At 43.8% G+C, this 16537-nt stretch overlaps 1 protein-coding gene across 1 annotated transcript in view; it reads right to left on the reverse strand.

The window, feature by feature from the left end:
- Positions 1-16537, reverse strand: part of LOC126530315 (sperm-specific sodium:proton exchanger-like) — a 55076-nt gene that overhangs the window by 31798 nt on the left and 6741 nt on the right. Inside the window, exons 3-5 of the mRNA XM_055070257.1 lie at positions 11564-11834; positions 3329-3472; positions 2515-2686 (exon numbers count right to left, since the gene is read on the reverse strand). Coding sequence (XP_054926232.1) covers positions 2515-2686; positions 3329-3472; positions 11564-11834 — 587 coding nt within the window. The remainder of the gene's footprint in view (positions 1-2514; positions 2687-3328; positions 3473-11563; positions 11835-16537) is intronic.

Raw genomic sequence — 16537 nt, forward strand, 5'->3', positions numbered from 1 at the left:
GTATCACCCTCAAACCAATGAGTTAACGGAACGTCTGAACAGAACGCTCGCTGATATGATCTCCATGTATGTCAACGTAGAGCACAAGACATGGGACGAGATTTTACCCTATGTGACCTTCGCTTATAACACTGCTGTACAAGAGACTACACAGTTTACGCCGTTCGAACTTGTATACGGGTGCCACGTCACGTCAACACTTGACGCCATGCTACCTCTGGCTGATAATAGCCAGACCAGCGAACGCGTGGAAGAGTTCGTACAAAGAGCCGAAGAGGCACGTCAGCTTGCTCGGCATCGTATCCGGAGCCAACAGCATACCGACACCCTTCGATACAACCAGGGTCGACGCGACGCCCATTACAATACCGGCGCCTGCGTGTGGGTCTGGACGCCCATCCGTCGCCGTGGGCTCTCGGAATAGTTGATACGGCGGTATTTTGGTCCCTGCAATATTACACGCCGCTTCAGTGACGTGACCTACGAAGGCGTTCTGTGCAGTTCTGACCCCGGTTCGCTCCGTCGTCGTACTCGCGTTGAAGTTGTTCGTGTAGTACGCATGAAACCATACTATGCGCGTACGTGAACGCCGAGATGCTCCTGAGGAGCTCCATTTCTTATGTTCCTGAAAGAAATTTTGGACATGACCGAGACGGTCGATTTATGCATGGGGGGCATTTGACACAATGATTTGGGGCTCCCGCACCGCAGGACGGCGCGCGCAATGGTCTGCGCCATGAAAGACGGTGAAGCGCGCAAGCTGCACGCTCTTCTTCTGGCCCGCCATTAAAGAGAAGCGTCTATCTTGCAAGACTCCGTCTTCAACCTACGTTACAATATTGGGGAGAAAATTAAGTTAAATATTTTAAGGCGAATGCCTTAGGAGCGCACGTTGGCAGTGCCCTTGGCAAAACTGCGTCGTGACTAAAGATAGCTGAAACAAAAAAAAAAGGAAAAAACGTCAGAAATGCTCGGATTGACGTCACATTTCCCAGGGAGGTTTCTTTAAAGAAAGTAAATTAGTGACTTCGAAGAGAAAATTTGGTATATAAAAGAAATTTCGGCAATCGACCTCGTCCTTCGTGGTGCGAGACGAGCACGCTTCCCTGAAGCCACGGTTGCATAACGGATCGGCGTTACTAAAGGTGTCCCTAGTGGGTGCCTGGTTGCACACGTCACGTTGCAGCCATCTCGCTGACTAATGCGTGCGTCATTGGGCGGCATACGTGATGGCGCGGAGGAGGTGGCGCCACGTGATGAGTGCATAAAAATGAGTGGGTTGATGACGTTCCGAGGTCTACAAACCATAGGGTTTCCTGCAATATACTAGAGGCAACTTTGGCGCTCCAATCTTTTAGGCACCATTGTAATGCCGGGAAGCACATGGGTTTGTCTGATCTTCGCGCTTGTGGATTCAGACGTTCTTGTGGGTTCCTTTATTACGCTTTGTACGCATTCACTGTAAATGTCAGAGCAATCTATACATTTCTAAGTGCAGAAGACTCTGCGAACACGCACAATCGCTACTAATTGCAACGGTTCAGCTTGTCGAGCTGGCCAACTCGAAACACGCCAAGCGTCTCAAGGCACTGGCTTGCTCGCGATAAATTCATAAGGGGGTTATACGCCGCCTGTCGATCCATGCGTCCGGGGCGTAATGGTTTCAACATTGCGCGTCTGTACTAGAGGTCCTGTGCTCGAAGTGGCCTGAAGTGGCCTGCCAGGAGCAACAAGTGGCTTGCCAGAAGCTTCACAACGCTGTTCGTCGACGTTTCCAGCGGTCATTAATTGCTTAAAGGTTTTTCAAGCTCTAGAGGCGAGCCATATTGGAGGTCTCCGGTTCGCAGATATCCGAGGACTGGGGCATTTCTTTCATTTTGTCGGCACCAATATGCAGCTGCCGCAAATGAGAAAAAGATTCGCGCAATAGTTAGCTTGATTAGTCCTTTAATGCAGTGTAGAAAATTATCAATCATGAAAGCACTCAGAGCAAAAAGCAAGCAATAAACGAAACTCTGCCATGAGAAATACCAGTGCATACAACAAACATAAGTATTCATTACTATCTTCATTATCATCAGGCGTTGCCGGTGCTTTGGCATGCTCATTGCATGGAGCATCTCGGAACTTTGGTGGCGGCCGTCTCCTTTTACTTGAAATATAAAATCTTCGGCTGCCTCAACTCCAGCACCTTTTCTTTAATCTCCTTGAGTTTAACGCCTGCCAAACTATTTCGTCACAGGCGCTAAAACGCGGCAACGTGGGGGGCAGGAAATATAGTGTAAGCAACCCTGTCCGTATTATCAATTCGGCCTTCCTCGTTTCCGTGTTAGTGAGTCTGGCTTTAGTTTAGCACGCTATCTCTTTGGCCTCCGCGAAGCCTCCGCGAAGCCTCCGCGATTACACAGATCGGGGAACATTCCTCGTTTCGTGTAAGCCGAGCAGCCAGACATGTTCCTGCGACCGTGTGTCAGCACACAGGCGCCTAGCGTGTGATCACCGCAGAGTCTTCACCTTAGTTAGGTTCTCGGTGTGGGTGTCCTGGTGCGTGATGTGGTAGAGCGTGGCGAGGGAGACGATGTAGGTGCCCTTGAGGCCCATGCCGGCCAGCACGATTGCCTGCTTGACCGTGATGCGGTAGCCGAAGTGACCGATGAACGGGTACAGCATGAGCACCGCCAGGCACCTGCGATGCGAATACACGAAAGACACCTTGGACTGTAGGACGTTGCGCGGCAGACAGTGCTTACGGGTATTCCCAGCACGTTGGCTTGCATCTAGCGCGGCGGCATCTACTTCCCTTGAACAGGATGCTGCCACCAATTACCACAACTTGTAGAGGAGGAACAAAAATACGCTGACTGTGAATTCTCCTTCAGCATTACAAAATTACTATTCACTCCATCTGTGTTCGGTGACAGTCTAACTATTCAGCGCGAGCACAAGGCCAAAAGATCGTGCTGCACCCCGTCTCTTGGTTCATGATGTAGGTCAATAATAAAATAAAATCGCTTGCGCAGGCGCGCCGCGGAAATGACGGAATGTGATTGGCTAACGCGCCTTTACATACTTCTTTTCGAGTTGGAAAGCGGTGCACTTTTACTGGGCTTTCAGGTGGCGATCAACTATTGTCACATAGAAAGTGAAATTGGATTGCTCTATAACAACACCGATAGAAGTAGCCTGCTTTTCTTTAAGATTTCATGTATCTCTCCTACACTCTTAATTTTTTCGCTACCATCTTTCTTGCAGTCTGTTGTAACCAACGCGTGCGCGGTTGTAATACGAGGCATGCGTTAGAACGTGTGTCGCTGAAGCATGCACTGACCGCATGGTCATCTTGGCGACATAGCAGAGCAGTATGTCCTGCCAGTCGTAGGTGCGGAAGTAGTAGACAATCATGTAGGCCGTGAACGTCGCACATATGAACGTGGTCAGTGTTGCAGTCCAGTCCAATAACACCGCCCAGTACCTGCACAACGGTTCGCATTGATTTGCTTCAGGCCTTGCATAGTTTAGGTGGGTGAGATATTTCGGCAAATCCTTGCTTCAAGCTGGATCACAAAAGGAAATCTACACTAAAATATCACAGAACGGCTTGGGGTGTCTAATGCCTGGACTGTGGTGTAGGCTAGCAGTTCTCCCTCGCGATATCGAGCTCGCCGATCTCTCGGTTCTTTGAAGGTACCGCTCATTCCATGAGATTCTAATCTAAACAAGGTTTTTGTAACGTTCTCACTTTAAGGGCGAGATAATGGTACTTACAAAGTTAACAGCACCTTTATTACACTTGGTTCCAGAGCATATGTGCTATAAAATGCACTAAATTTCAGCCTAATATCTCATACGTACAATCCATAGTTTTTGATAGATGAATATAATAATAATAATAATAATAATAATAATAATAATAATAATAATAATATTAATAATAATAATAATGAAAAGGTCTTTTGTAACTGCTGGGGCAACTTAGTGATGCGAGATTTCAATATATTGTACTGTATTGTATTGGGTTTTATGGCGCATAAGCAACACAGGCTATCATGCGCCAAACACATGGTATAATTTATTTCAAAAATTGGGTATCCGCAGCGAAGGTCCTCGTCCGGACAAGGACTCTGAGGAGCCCAACAAATCAAATGGAGACCTCAGCCTTCTTCTCAGGACTGAGAAACTAAGTGAGGTGCATCATAAGATGCGTGAAAAAACTGGGTAAGAATTTTTAGAATTAGTAGTTCTGTGATATATTATATTTCGTTTAAGATCGCTGCGTCTTTCAAAAAACTAAAAACAGATGAAGTTTCTACAAGTGGGTTATCTCCTAAAAGTAGACTGGGATGGAAGGGAATATCTCTTAAAAGTAGACTGGGATGGCAGGGAATGCGTTCATTGTAAAATACAGTAAAATATTTTTTCCTTAGCCGTTCGAGTTGTGTGCACGAGAATAAAATGTGATTCACAGTGAGTTCATCTCCACATTTTTCACATAAGGGTCTGTCTTGTTTTGTCAGTAGAAAGTTATGTGTTAGGTGTGTGTGTCCGATGCGCAGGCGGCATAAAATTACTTCTATAAAACGTACCTAATGCCTGCATGATCTCCATTCTCCTAGAATAAATTTTACTAAATGTAGTTTGTTATTTTCTTCGCTATTCCATGTACACTGCGATTTTTCTTTAAGCTTGTTTTTTACTAGCTTCATCCAATCTGCATAGGGTATATTTACAGTACTGACATCCTTATGGCAGGCTTGAGCGGTGCACGCGTCAGCTCTCTCGTTGCCTCTAATTCCGTGATGGCTTGGTATCCAACAGAGCTTGATTTCGTGTCCTTGTGTTTGAGCAGTTATTATGTTATGGATTATATTTCCTATTAAAGGTTCCCTTACGTTTCTGGCTTTCAGTGCTGTGATTGCACTCAGCGAGTCCGTGTAGATAATGCTGCTTTGAATGTTCATCTCGACTATTTTTGATACAGCCACCGAAATGGCATAACATTCGGCTGACAAAATTGACGCGCACTGAGGCAACCTGATACCTTTTCCAATTTATCTTGCACTACAGCACTTCCGACGTAAAGTGATGTTTTAGAACGGTCAGTATAAGATGCTGTGTGTTCTTTGTACTTCTCATCTAGCGCCAAAAATTCTTGTATTATATCTTCACGTGGAGTTTGGTTTTTATGAAATTGTGTGAGTGTGTAGTCACCTGCACTGGGAAAGGTGTGCCAAGGTGGCAGTGGTTCGGGTCTCTGGGCAACATCAGGTAGTGTGTCTAGAATACCTAATTCCTGGCAAATTTCTTCAAATCGGAGAATAAGGGGTCTCATCGCATTCGGTTTGTTGTTAAAAAGCTGCTTAGACGGGCACTTCGTAACTATGGAGTAGCAGAGATGTTTTGGTAGTGAACGGGTTTTTAGGACATATGCACATGCGAGCATGGCTCTTCTATCTACGAGGGCTGGTTCGTTACATTCGACATATAGGCTGTTTATGGGTGATGTCCTGTATGCCCCACTTGTAAGGCGCAGACCTGAGTTATGTACTGGATCTAATTGCTTCAGGTAGGACGGTCGAGCTGAGTTGTATACTATGCACCCATAATCGAGGCAAGAGCGAACTATACTGCGGTAGGTGTGTAAAAGGCAGGTCCTATCAGCCCCCCAGCGTTTATGTGAAAGCACCTTTAATATGTTTAATGATTGGGAGGTTTTCTTCTTCAGGTTCTTTATGTGTGGCAAGAAGGTCAGTTTTCTGTCAAAAGTTATGCCCAGAAATTTGTGTTCACTTTTTACCGGCAATTCCGCTTCGTTCAGGTATGGTCTAGGATCTGTCTGTAGGAGACGTTTGAGTGAGAAAAGGATGGCCACTGTTTTCTGTGTGGGGAGAACCGCAAACCATTTCGGTCAGCCCACGTTGAAAGTTTATTGGGAACTGCACTTGTCTTTCGCATGTTGGTATGTTTGAGGACGTGCAAGCTATCTGAAGATCGTCGACATAGATTGAATACATAATTGACCTTGGAATTATTGTACTGATTGAATTCATTTTAACAACAAAGAGGGTCGTGCTTAAAACACTCCCTTGGGGCACTTCATTTTCTTGATTGAAAATTCTCGACAGGGTTGAACCGAGGCGTACACGGAATGGACGGTTTGACAGGAAGTCTTTTAGCCAGTTCAGCATCCTGCCACGAATGCCAAGTTCAACCAAATCGTGAAGAATTCCGTACCTCCAGGGTGTGTCATAAGCTTTCTCTAAATCGAAAAAAAAACAGCATGACATTGTTGTTTGTGTATAAAGGCTTCACGGACAGTATTTTCAAGACGAACCAGGTGGTCTGTTGTGGAGCATGCCTTTTTGAAACCGCACTGATGGACATCGAGAAGCTCACGGGCTTCTAGCACGAAGGTTAATCTCATATTCACGATACTTTCAAAGGATTTCGCGAGAAAGCTGGTGAGCGCTATGGGCCTGTAACTACTGGGAGAGGTTGGGGGTTTTTCGGGCTTTAAAAATGGAACGATGATGACCTTCTTCCAGGCTTCGCGTAGTTTGCCCGATGCCCAAACCTTATTAAAAGAACTTAGGAGTGCCTCTACGGCAGGTTCAGAGAGGTGGGACAGCGTTTGATAGTGTATTCCGTCAGGGCCGGGTGCAGTCTGTTTACCAGCGGACAAGACTGTGTTGATGTCTTGAACTGTGAATAATTTATTATATGGTTCATTTGTATATCTACTTGTAGGGAGTCTTTGTTTCTCGGCTGTGTTTTTGTACGTAAGAAATGATTCTGTGTAGTTTGATGTAGCTTCAGATTTCAATATAGTATGCTATTAATATTACACAGCGAAATGACAGTGAGAAATTATCCAAGTTCGTTCCAATGACCACGTTAACATTTTTGGACGTTTGTAGTTCCTGTTATGAGTAGATAATGCATCAATTGCTCCCCGCGATAAATTATCAAAATCCATGTTCTAGTCTTTCTGTGGCAAAGCCGTGGAAGTAACTCTAACAATGCCATTCAAATCGAATAAGCAGGTTTTGTGAAGAAATGCACGAAAAAAAAAATACCATGACGGTAACAAATCAAGACTGGTCATTTCTCTGCTCGTAAGACTACACTTAGCCCCCAATGGCAGTTCTTGGAATCCCTGATTAGTAAAAACAAAGGTGAAGAAATATAAGAGCAAATTAGAAAGGAACTGCTCAGAAGCTGTTGGAATGGGCGACATTCTGCGGAAGTTTCCAAGTCGCGATGTGATTTTTCATTACAGCGTGAGCAAACGCCGAGGTGCACGAAGAGCTGCATATCTAAAACAAAAGAACGGACGATAATGAAACTTGGGTCATTCCAGATTTACCATTCGATTCCTGTCGTACCGCCGTCGTCGCGGCATCGTTGTCATGCAGTCGTCTCACAGCCGTCATCATACAATTGTCTGTGAACTCTGGCCATCCTCCCGCTGTACTTATGCGGTCGTCACCAGGCTATCATCGTTATACCATATTCATCCTTTCTAAACCTTCGTCCCATTGTCATTCCGTTGTGATCGTAAAGTCTTCGGTTATGCCGGTGTACGTTTAGAAAGACGGCGAGTGCTCGAGCACTGTTGGAGAGGAACGTGTAGTTGTTTAGGGAGGGAATGCATCATGTGGGCGAGGAAAATATATTTTATTGATTTTGCGGGGATTTTAATTCTTACTGCCCTTTTCTGCGTGTGATGATCCAGATGGCATGTCGATGAGTGTATAACGACAACCGTAGTACAACGATGGCGTGGAGGCGACTGATTGACGAGAGTGGAATGATGGCGATGGTGACAAATGACATGACGACGACTTAATGACGACAATGGCACGAGGACGACGACGGCACAAAAGCAACCAGGAAGAGAGCGCACCTGGCTGTCAGAAAAGCGTTCGCCACCTGGCGATTTCGGAGAGCGACTCGTGCGAGTGTCTTCGCCTCTAAGAGACGTCGTGCGCGTTAAAGCGATGCCGAAGGGGCGAATACTCGAAGACGCACGCTCCTTAGGTGTCGACTGTTTACACCAACGAGTCGCCACGAGTGTGGGCACAAAAATTGCGTGTGTCTCCACTGCTCTTGAGAACTTATGAAAACGCCAGCCTGCATTCTGTGTCGGCGGGGTCGGAAAGAAAGGCAAAAGGAAGCGGTGACCTCTAGAAATGAATAATTCTAGTCGTCGCGCCCTGGCGAAATTCACCATGAACTCTGAAACCAATGAAGAAGTTTTTCGGAAAGACTATAGTGAAGCTCGGGACCAATGAACAACTCCGGGGAAAAAAAGTGCAAATTACGTGGACATCCTGCATTGTGGTAGGAAAAGCATATTCAACGAGAATATCCGACTGTTGTGGAAAAGAATTAAGAGCGCAACAACTTTCAATTATTAGTCTGTTGAACTTTTTCTGTTCAGAAAAGAGTAGCAGAAGTACCTCCTCGTTGCAAAGAAGCAGTGTTGCGAACAGGCACCGTTGAACTTAGACAACGTTATGCATAACCCAATGTAAGATCCGCATCACGCATTATTAAAACTCGAAGGAACATCTATGAAAGCACAATTTTTTGCCCTTTTAAAGATAACCATACTTGCACTAATAATGATATCATACCTTAAACAATCATACTGTGCCCTCAAAAATATATTACGAGACATACAAAAATTAGGGAAATGACTGAACTCAATCGAGCGAAGTTCATAACAGCGAACGCAAATTGCGCTGCCAGGTGTAATGTTACAAAATACTCAAGTTGAAAGTATATTGCCTGCGCATAGTGAAATACTGTATTTACCAAAAATACGTACAAAATGCGTACCTTAGTGGCTCTTGTCGGTATTTACGGTAGAAGGTTGTGATTACATAAAACATTTACACATGAACATCTGTGAAAGGTGTGTTTCAACTGTAGTTGGCTCTAATACTGCGACATTAGGTCTCTGTCAGAGAGCGCTATAATTATGACAATTTTCAAGAACAATAATTTCCCGTTGTAGTGGAAGTAATCAAAGCACTGCCACTGTATGAATTAGGAATCTAGGCCCGTATTCACAAAAAGCTAGAGATGAGCAAAACTTAAAAAAAATCAAATAACAAATCGAACATTATTCGATTTTAATCGGTCCTCAAAACGAATAGTCATTGTTCAAGGACGTCCTTGAATCAAATAGTCATCACTTGAAAAATCCGAATATTTCTCGAAAAGCTTTCGAGTACTTTAGGCCGTGTAATGTACACGATCAAGCATAAAATTCAAGCGAAAATGTCATCCGTTTTAGAGAGAACACGACGTTCTAGTGGACGTTGCGCAAGTCTTAGATCCCGAGAGGTGAGCGAAACATAATCATTCACAATAAAATTTTGTTGAGAGTTGGCATTCTGAAGTGTGTATTCTTATGTAGTCTTTATAGAGTCAGCATCAGCGTATGCTCGTTAGTACGCGGGAAGATCATTTTAAAGTTTTCCTGAATTTTTAAACAGTGCCTGGGGCAGATAGCGTAACTTGCACGAGGCGGATATTACTAGCACGAAAAATGAAATTACATATCGACTAGTTCACAAAAATTTCATAATTGCATGACTTCTTAAATAATTACTTTATGGCACATGTTGCGACTAACGATTTGTAGCCGGTGAGCTTGAAACACGTATGTACATGCAATGAATCTCCAGGATGGCACCAGTTTAGAGACGTCATTCCCCAAAGTGTGGGACGAAATACAGGGGCGCTCCATTTACTTTTGGGCTCCAATGGAAAAAAGAAGGTTTAGTCAAAAAGTAAGTGGAACAACAGCTTATATTTACAGCGAATTTGAGAGCGCATATAGCCAAACTAGTGTCATTCGGGACCTTCACTCTAGGTGGATATGCCTTGCAACCTCCGCTGCTCCAATTAATAAATCGCAATATGCTCTGTAAAGTAATTCATTGGGAGTTAATTAGTCAACTCATTTAGTTAGTAGAATATGTGTTTCCATTTCTTGTGACAGTAATGTGCGCTTCTCTGAATAAATCAACAAGGACTAGTGACTATGTTATCTGGGACAGGCTATTTAAAAAAAATATTCGGGTAAAATTAAAAATGATCACCCCGTATATCAGAATCGGTTTCATTGTAACCTACCTTAGATTACAGTGGCATAATCTACCGCGCACATTCGAACAAGGGAAAATGCGCTTTATTTTCGCCGTAACCGCAGACCTCACGTACACCTGGCTTGGTTGCGAAGGTACACTCAAAAGTTTATTGGCCTTGGTTTATTGGACTTCTATAGCCTTTATACGGTGATGTGGTATAGAGGTTATCAACAGGGATAGGGCGCTTCAGAAACACGGGCCAACGTTTTGTTAGGAGGAAGTATCTTTTGACGAAGGTAGGTACTCTTATCGAAACGTTGGCCAGCGTTTCCCAGGCACCTTATTCACGCTTATAGCTTTTATACCACGTGTGCTAGTCCATCTGTCCACCCCATTTTTGATATTGGATCTTTATGCGATAATGCATGACGCAGCAAGATCCGAAGAGCCCAGAGATTGCGAACAAACTGCTTAGTTCTTCGCACAATGTAAAATCTGTTTTGTGAATAGCATGACGCAAAATTTTATTCGTATTCTTAGGGGCTGAATGGTGAAACTGCTGTGTGCAGAAGCTCTGCGGTAATAAGAGAGAACGGCGAAGACGAAGCACTAATAGAAGTTACGGCCTCTGTAATAATCTAGTGTTAACTTTTGTGATGTGCGAATTTACTATAATACTGGTGCGAAGGCTGTACATTACTAGCAAATTATTCGAAACATATTTCATATTTCAGTCGACCCGCTGATAACCTTATTTGATTCGTATTCGATTTGGCGTAAAACGCTGCTTATGGTGCACAGCCTAGGAAATGCTCTGACGCTAGAAAAGTTTGTAAGTGTGAGTTTCAGCATTTTTACTGAGTAGTATATCATTCGCGTAGACAAATGATGAATCACAAAGAGTATTTATGAGCAAGACGCTTTGTGAATTCAGTCCCGAACTTTAAGTTAGATGAAAATATTCTACAAAAGACGAGCAACAAGAATCAGCATGATAGTGGCGAATGCAGTCAGTTGAATATAAGAGTTATGGAGGAAGTCTGTCGCTAAGGTTATGCATTAGTAACCGTACATTCAGGAGCAATCAATGGTTATCACGCACGCTCCTGAATTCATCACCATGGGGGATCGAAATTAATTTCATCATACGTACGCAATGAGGCCTTCAAAACCGCCATATTTTTGCGCAGGTAGCACGGCGTAAATATGCGCGTTACATGGATTCCGTTATCTCCAGCAGCGCAGTTATGTTGTTTGGTACAGCGGAAGCTGCGAGCATGGGAACAATTGTGCATGTGTGACGTTACTTGAATTGCCACTATAAAACCAAAGACAACGTCTCAGATGTTTTGAATGCGAGTGCTCACCTTGTACTACACGGTAATAGCATAAGTGATAATGAGGCAAAATGGACACCGTTGGAAAAGAAGTCGTTAGCGAGAAAACAAGTCCTGCACACTCACGACTCAAGCGAGCTTTCAAGCTCTGAGCAGGAGATGAGTCGGTCCGACGTGACCACCATGGTGTAGACGATGACGCCGGTGACGCCCGAGCCTTTGACCGACTCGAGCAGGAAAAAGGTGAAGTAGGTGCCGCACATGACCACCACGATGACCGAGTCGGTGCCGTAGGAGACCATTTTCAGCATACGCATCGTGGCAGCACCAAGGGTACAGCCCACAATCACCGCCACCAGCTGGTTTTGGACCGGGAACAGAAGGACGTCGTTGTACTCTGCAAGGATCCATGAGGGCATCTGCATCACTGGCTTGAACACTGTGGGGAACGCAATAATCAAAAGCTGGGCGTCTTGGTTGGGTAATGTGGAAGTGGTAACGTGGTAACAGGAAGGGGACATGATCAAAACCTCTGAATTATGACAGTAAATTTATTCGAATTGAAATGAATATGCAAATACAATAGGCGTGCTCCCAATACCCGAGCACAAGTCCTAGCTAGACTGATATTCAAGATAAGGAAAGCTAATGTACACGAGGGTAGACAATACTTAACTGACGCAATTAACCACGCTGATTACATTTGCAACTAAGCAGCTAGCGCCAGCAAACATCTTATTCTAAAATGATACTGTGGCGTTCTACAACAACATGTTACACGGCTTCTGCACCATTTGCATGCGCTATGTTTGAGTCGTGTTGACCTGAAAATTTTCTTTCATTACTCCACGTTTTCAGACGTCCCGATCTAGCTTGAAACAAAGGGTGTGTTGCCCTTTTGAATTATCGTAAAAGTTATCCGCGTTAATTTGATTCTTTGGGTTTTCATATAGCTTCTCTTCCCTCGTGCCTGTACAAGTGCCTGTTTCCGCAACTGTGACTTCATGTTTGCTGGTATGTATTTGCGCTGATGTCTGCCACGTTAGCGTATTACTTATTTTCTTGCACAGCTACGAACCAGCACGTCAGCATGCGAAATGTGAAAGAAGTATAGTTTTAAGGGAACAGCGTCTCTCGCTCTGTTTTTTCCATATATATATATATATATATATATATATATATATATAAATCGTTGGCGTTAACGTGCTAAAGCCACATTTCCTAGTAGGGAGAACTCAGAATAATTTCGTTGACCTATAGAGGAAACTTGATGGACAGGTGATTGACGGGATGCGGTGGGAAAGACTATTCCATATGGATCATCATCATCATCATCAGCCTGGTTATGCCCACTGCAGGGCAAAGGCCTCTCCCATACTTCTCCAACAACCCCGGTCATGTGCTAATTGTGGCCATGTTGTCCCTGCAAACTTCTTAATTTCATCCACCCACCTAACTTTCTGCCGCCCTCTGCTACGCTTTCCTTCCCTTGGAATCCAATCCGTAACTCTTAATGACCATCGGTTATCTTCCCTCCTCATTACGTGTCCTGCCCATGTCCATTTCTTTTTCTTGATTTCAACTAAGATATCATTAACTCGCGTTTGTTCCCTCACCAAATCTGCTCTTTTCTTATCCCTTAACGTTACACCTATCATTCTTCTTTCCATAGCTCGTTGCGTCGTCCTCAATTTGAGTAGAACCCTTTTCGTAAGCCTCCAGGTTTCTGCCCCGTAGGTGAGTACTGGTAAGACACAGCTATCATACACTTTTCTCTTGAGGGATAATGGCAACCTGCTGTTCATGATCTGAGAATGCCTGCCAAACGCACCCCATCCCATTCTTATTCTTCTGATTTTCCATATGGATGCTGAGCGTGTAAGAAAAATGCTACAGTGCCGAAATTGTGGGTGTGAGGGTTCATGTGCATGGCTGGTGCGATGAGAAGATAAGGGTGCCGGATGGGGGGAAGGGGGGGGGGGGGGTTACCGAGAGAGCTTCAAAGAAACTTGTCGAACTGAGACTATGTAAGAATACGATGGCGAAGAGAAAAACTGGATAAACGTGATTCTGCCTTTAATAAGGACGTGCCAACATGGCATTCATCTATTCCACTAATTGATATATGTGGGATGAATGAATCTAGCGGCGAGGTGTTGTATCGCTTCTAGTGCGCTGGTGAGGTAAGGTTGGTGTGGGTTCCAAATGGCGGATGTATAATTAAGCTTCATTCTAATTAGTGGTTTAAAGTTTCGCATGTTCGGGGGCATGACGTAACCTGCGCTTCAAGAAACGTAGCGTTTTATTGACAGATTAGATGGTGTTAGTAATATGTGTACAGCAGGATAGGTAATCACACACCGCGACACCCAAGTATTTGAATGAGTTGACGGCTTCTGCAGGAACGTCAGGAATTTAGTACGAAAAATTAGGGGATTAGAATGATGGGAGGGAGATATAGGTTTACACTTTTTAGGGCTGAGTGCCATTAATAAGTGGTAGCGCCAATTTCGTGCGTAGTTAACGTCAGCCTGTAGAGATTGTTGGTCTGATGCGACACGATAGATGACGCAGTCGTTAGCGAACATTTAGGTGTGGCAGGAAACATGTGTAGCCGGGTTCTTGATATACAGGGTGTCCCCCGTAAATTGAGCGAAACCTTAAATATGCAAAAGCCATCTAGGTCTACAGAACCAAGGTAATGTTGTTCGCCGTCCCATGGAGGTACTCGGAGTGGTTTTGCATTCCGCCTAAATACCTAATTAGTCTTAATTAATCAACTTCTCAAATATTGTAATTAGATGAAACGTATCAGTGAAAGAATTGTAGGGCAACATGAAAAACTTCCAACAGAGCTTTCGGTTGTTCAATACGTGCTACATAAATGTGGCTTTACAGGCATGAAAGAAGCCCTCGAATACACGTAAAGTGCCTCGAGCGGCCAGTCGCGCGACAATTTCCCGTCAATTCGCAGCTTTCTCTCATGCTTGAAAAAATAAATAAATGTTATGTAGCGCGTATTGAGCATCACAAAACTGTACCGGGTGTTTTTTCCGTTGCCATACAATTTTCTTATTAACACTTTTCATCTAATGGTATTTGAGGTTATTTAAATAATTACGACTAATTATGCTAGTAGGCGAAGCGCAAGATATCTCGAAATGGCGGCAAACATTGCGTTTGTTCTGTCAGCTATGTGGCATTTGAATAATTATAATGTTTCGCTCAAGTTACGTGGGACTCCCGGTGTATCAAGAACAGAAGGGGCCCGAGGACGGATTCTTGCGTCATACTGGACGTTGTATGGGGAGCTATATAAAGTAGTGGTTGTTGATAAAAGTGATTTGGGAACGGTTATTCGGGACTTCTTTGATGCATGCAAGAATGTCAGGACGTGTGGTCAAGCGACATAGTTTTAGCATTAGTCGTTGATGCGGTAGTTTATCAAATGCCTTTGCAAAGTCCAAAAGATAGCGTACGGCTGCAGATTACGATCGATATTAGTGTGTAAGTCAAAAAGGAAGGTGGCCACCTGAGTTTCGCACGACAAGCCTTTGCGAAATCCTTGATGTGATGAACTAAATCCCTGGATCGAGTCTAGCAAATTCCTGATGTGAGAGCAAGTGGTGTGTTTCTTTGTCTTAAAAGGGAGGCTTGTGAATAAATGGGATGATACTTTAATGGTTAGTTAATAAAGGGAAAAATCAGACATCCACCTGTTCGTAGCAATTGCTACAAAGGAAACGCATACGGGTTCCTGGAAAGAAAAGCCTCACAGTTGAAGAAAGATTCGTCCTGGTGCGGGACTCTAACCCGGGACCACCGCCTTTCCGGGGCAGCCGCTCTAGCATCTGAGCTAACCAGACAGCTAGCAGATGGCAGAGCGAAGTCGAATTTGTCAGCAACTCGAAGCAAAGGCAAGAGTGTGACGTAATAGTAATAGACGTAATAGACGTAATAGTTAGTCTTTGTTACGGGTTTTATAGACGGCAACGACCCTTCCCACTTTCTAATTCTCACGTGTGCTGGTGGCACGAGACTGAGTGTAACAAGCATAGATAAGTAGCTGAAGTGCATTTGTTATTTTTTCGAAACATTTAGGTAATATATTTTATACCAGCTGAGGATGTCAGTTTAATATTTTGAATCTGGGATGATAAACGGCCGAGACAGTGTACAATTAAAATTTTGTTGTTTCGACGGGATAGAATAACTAAGAACGTGGCGCATAACTTTCGACAGCAAAAAAACAGATGAGAAAGTAATAGTAAACATTTCAGCACATTCAGTGTTGGCCAACACCTTATTAGATTCATTAGTGAGATTAGATATCTCCAAAAACTACCTAGGGTTTTGTTCTAGTTGATTAGGTAAGGCCACGTGACAAAACGTTTATTTAGCTCGACGGATGGCTGCCAAGCAAGCACTCTCAGGCGCATAGTATTTTTCGCACGCGTGCGCGTGACCTTTCAACTTTGCTGCGCGGAAAACAGGTTTATTGTTATTTTCCAACTCTTTAAATGACTTTGAGAACTATGGGTTTTGAGAGGTAGCACGGAAAGTAATTTTAGGAAAGTGCTTATTTACTAGCTCGTCTGTTTTGCTCTTGTATAGTATACAATCGTCATTAACGCATTGGTTCTCGAATTTAGTTTGAAAGAGTGAGAGGAAGGTAATTAGCTGGTTTTCAATAGCTTCACAATCGCATTTATCATAGAGACAAACAGACTTTCTTGAGGTCTGATCTGGCGCCGTCTTGTAGCCAAATACAGCGTGAATAACCTTGTGGACGCCGATTTTATTTAGACAAGTCATCGATGAGAGGTTTTAGGAATTGTTTATAAGCACGAAATTCCAAGATTTTTGCCGATTACTGTGTAAAGCGTTTACTGTGCAGATACTAATTGCACTAGGGAAGAATTAAGGCAAACGTCAACAAATTAATTGCGTTAGTGTTACTCAATAAGGAAATCCGGTTACACAAGTTAAAGCTCGGATATCTGAAATCAGTAAAGCGAAGCATATGTGCATTATAGCGCGCTGTAGGAAGCTGGCTCCGAATATTAGTTTATTGCGAGCTCTAAGCTGGTCTTTACCATA

Source organism: Dermacentor andersoni, chromosome 5, assembly GCF_023375885.2.
Source record: "Dermacentor andersoni chromosome 5, qqDerAnde1_hic_scaffold, whole genome shotgun sequence".
NCBI lineage: Eukaryota > Metazoa > Arthropoda > Arachnida > Ixodida > Ixodidae > Dermacentor > Dermacentor andersoni.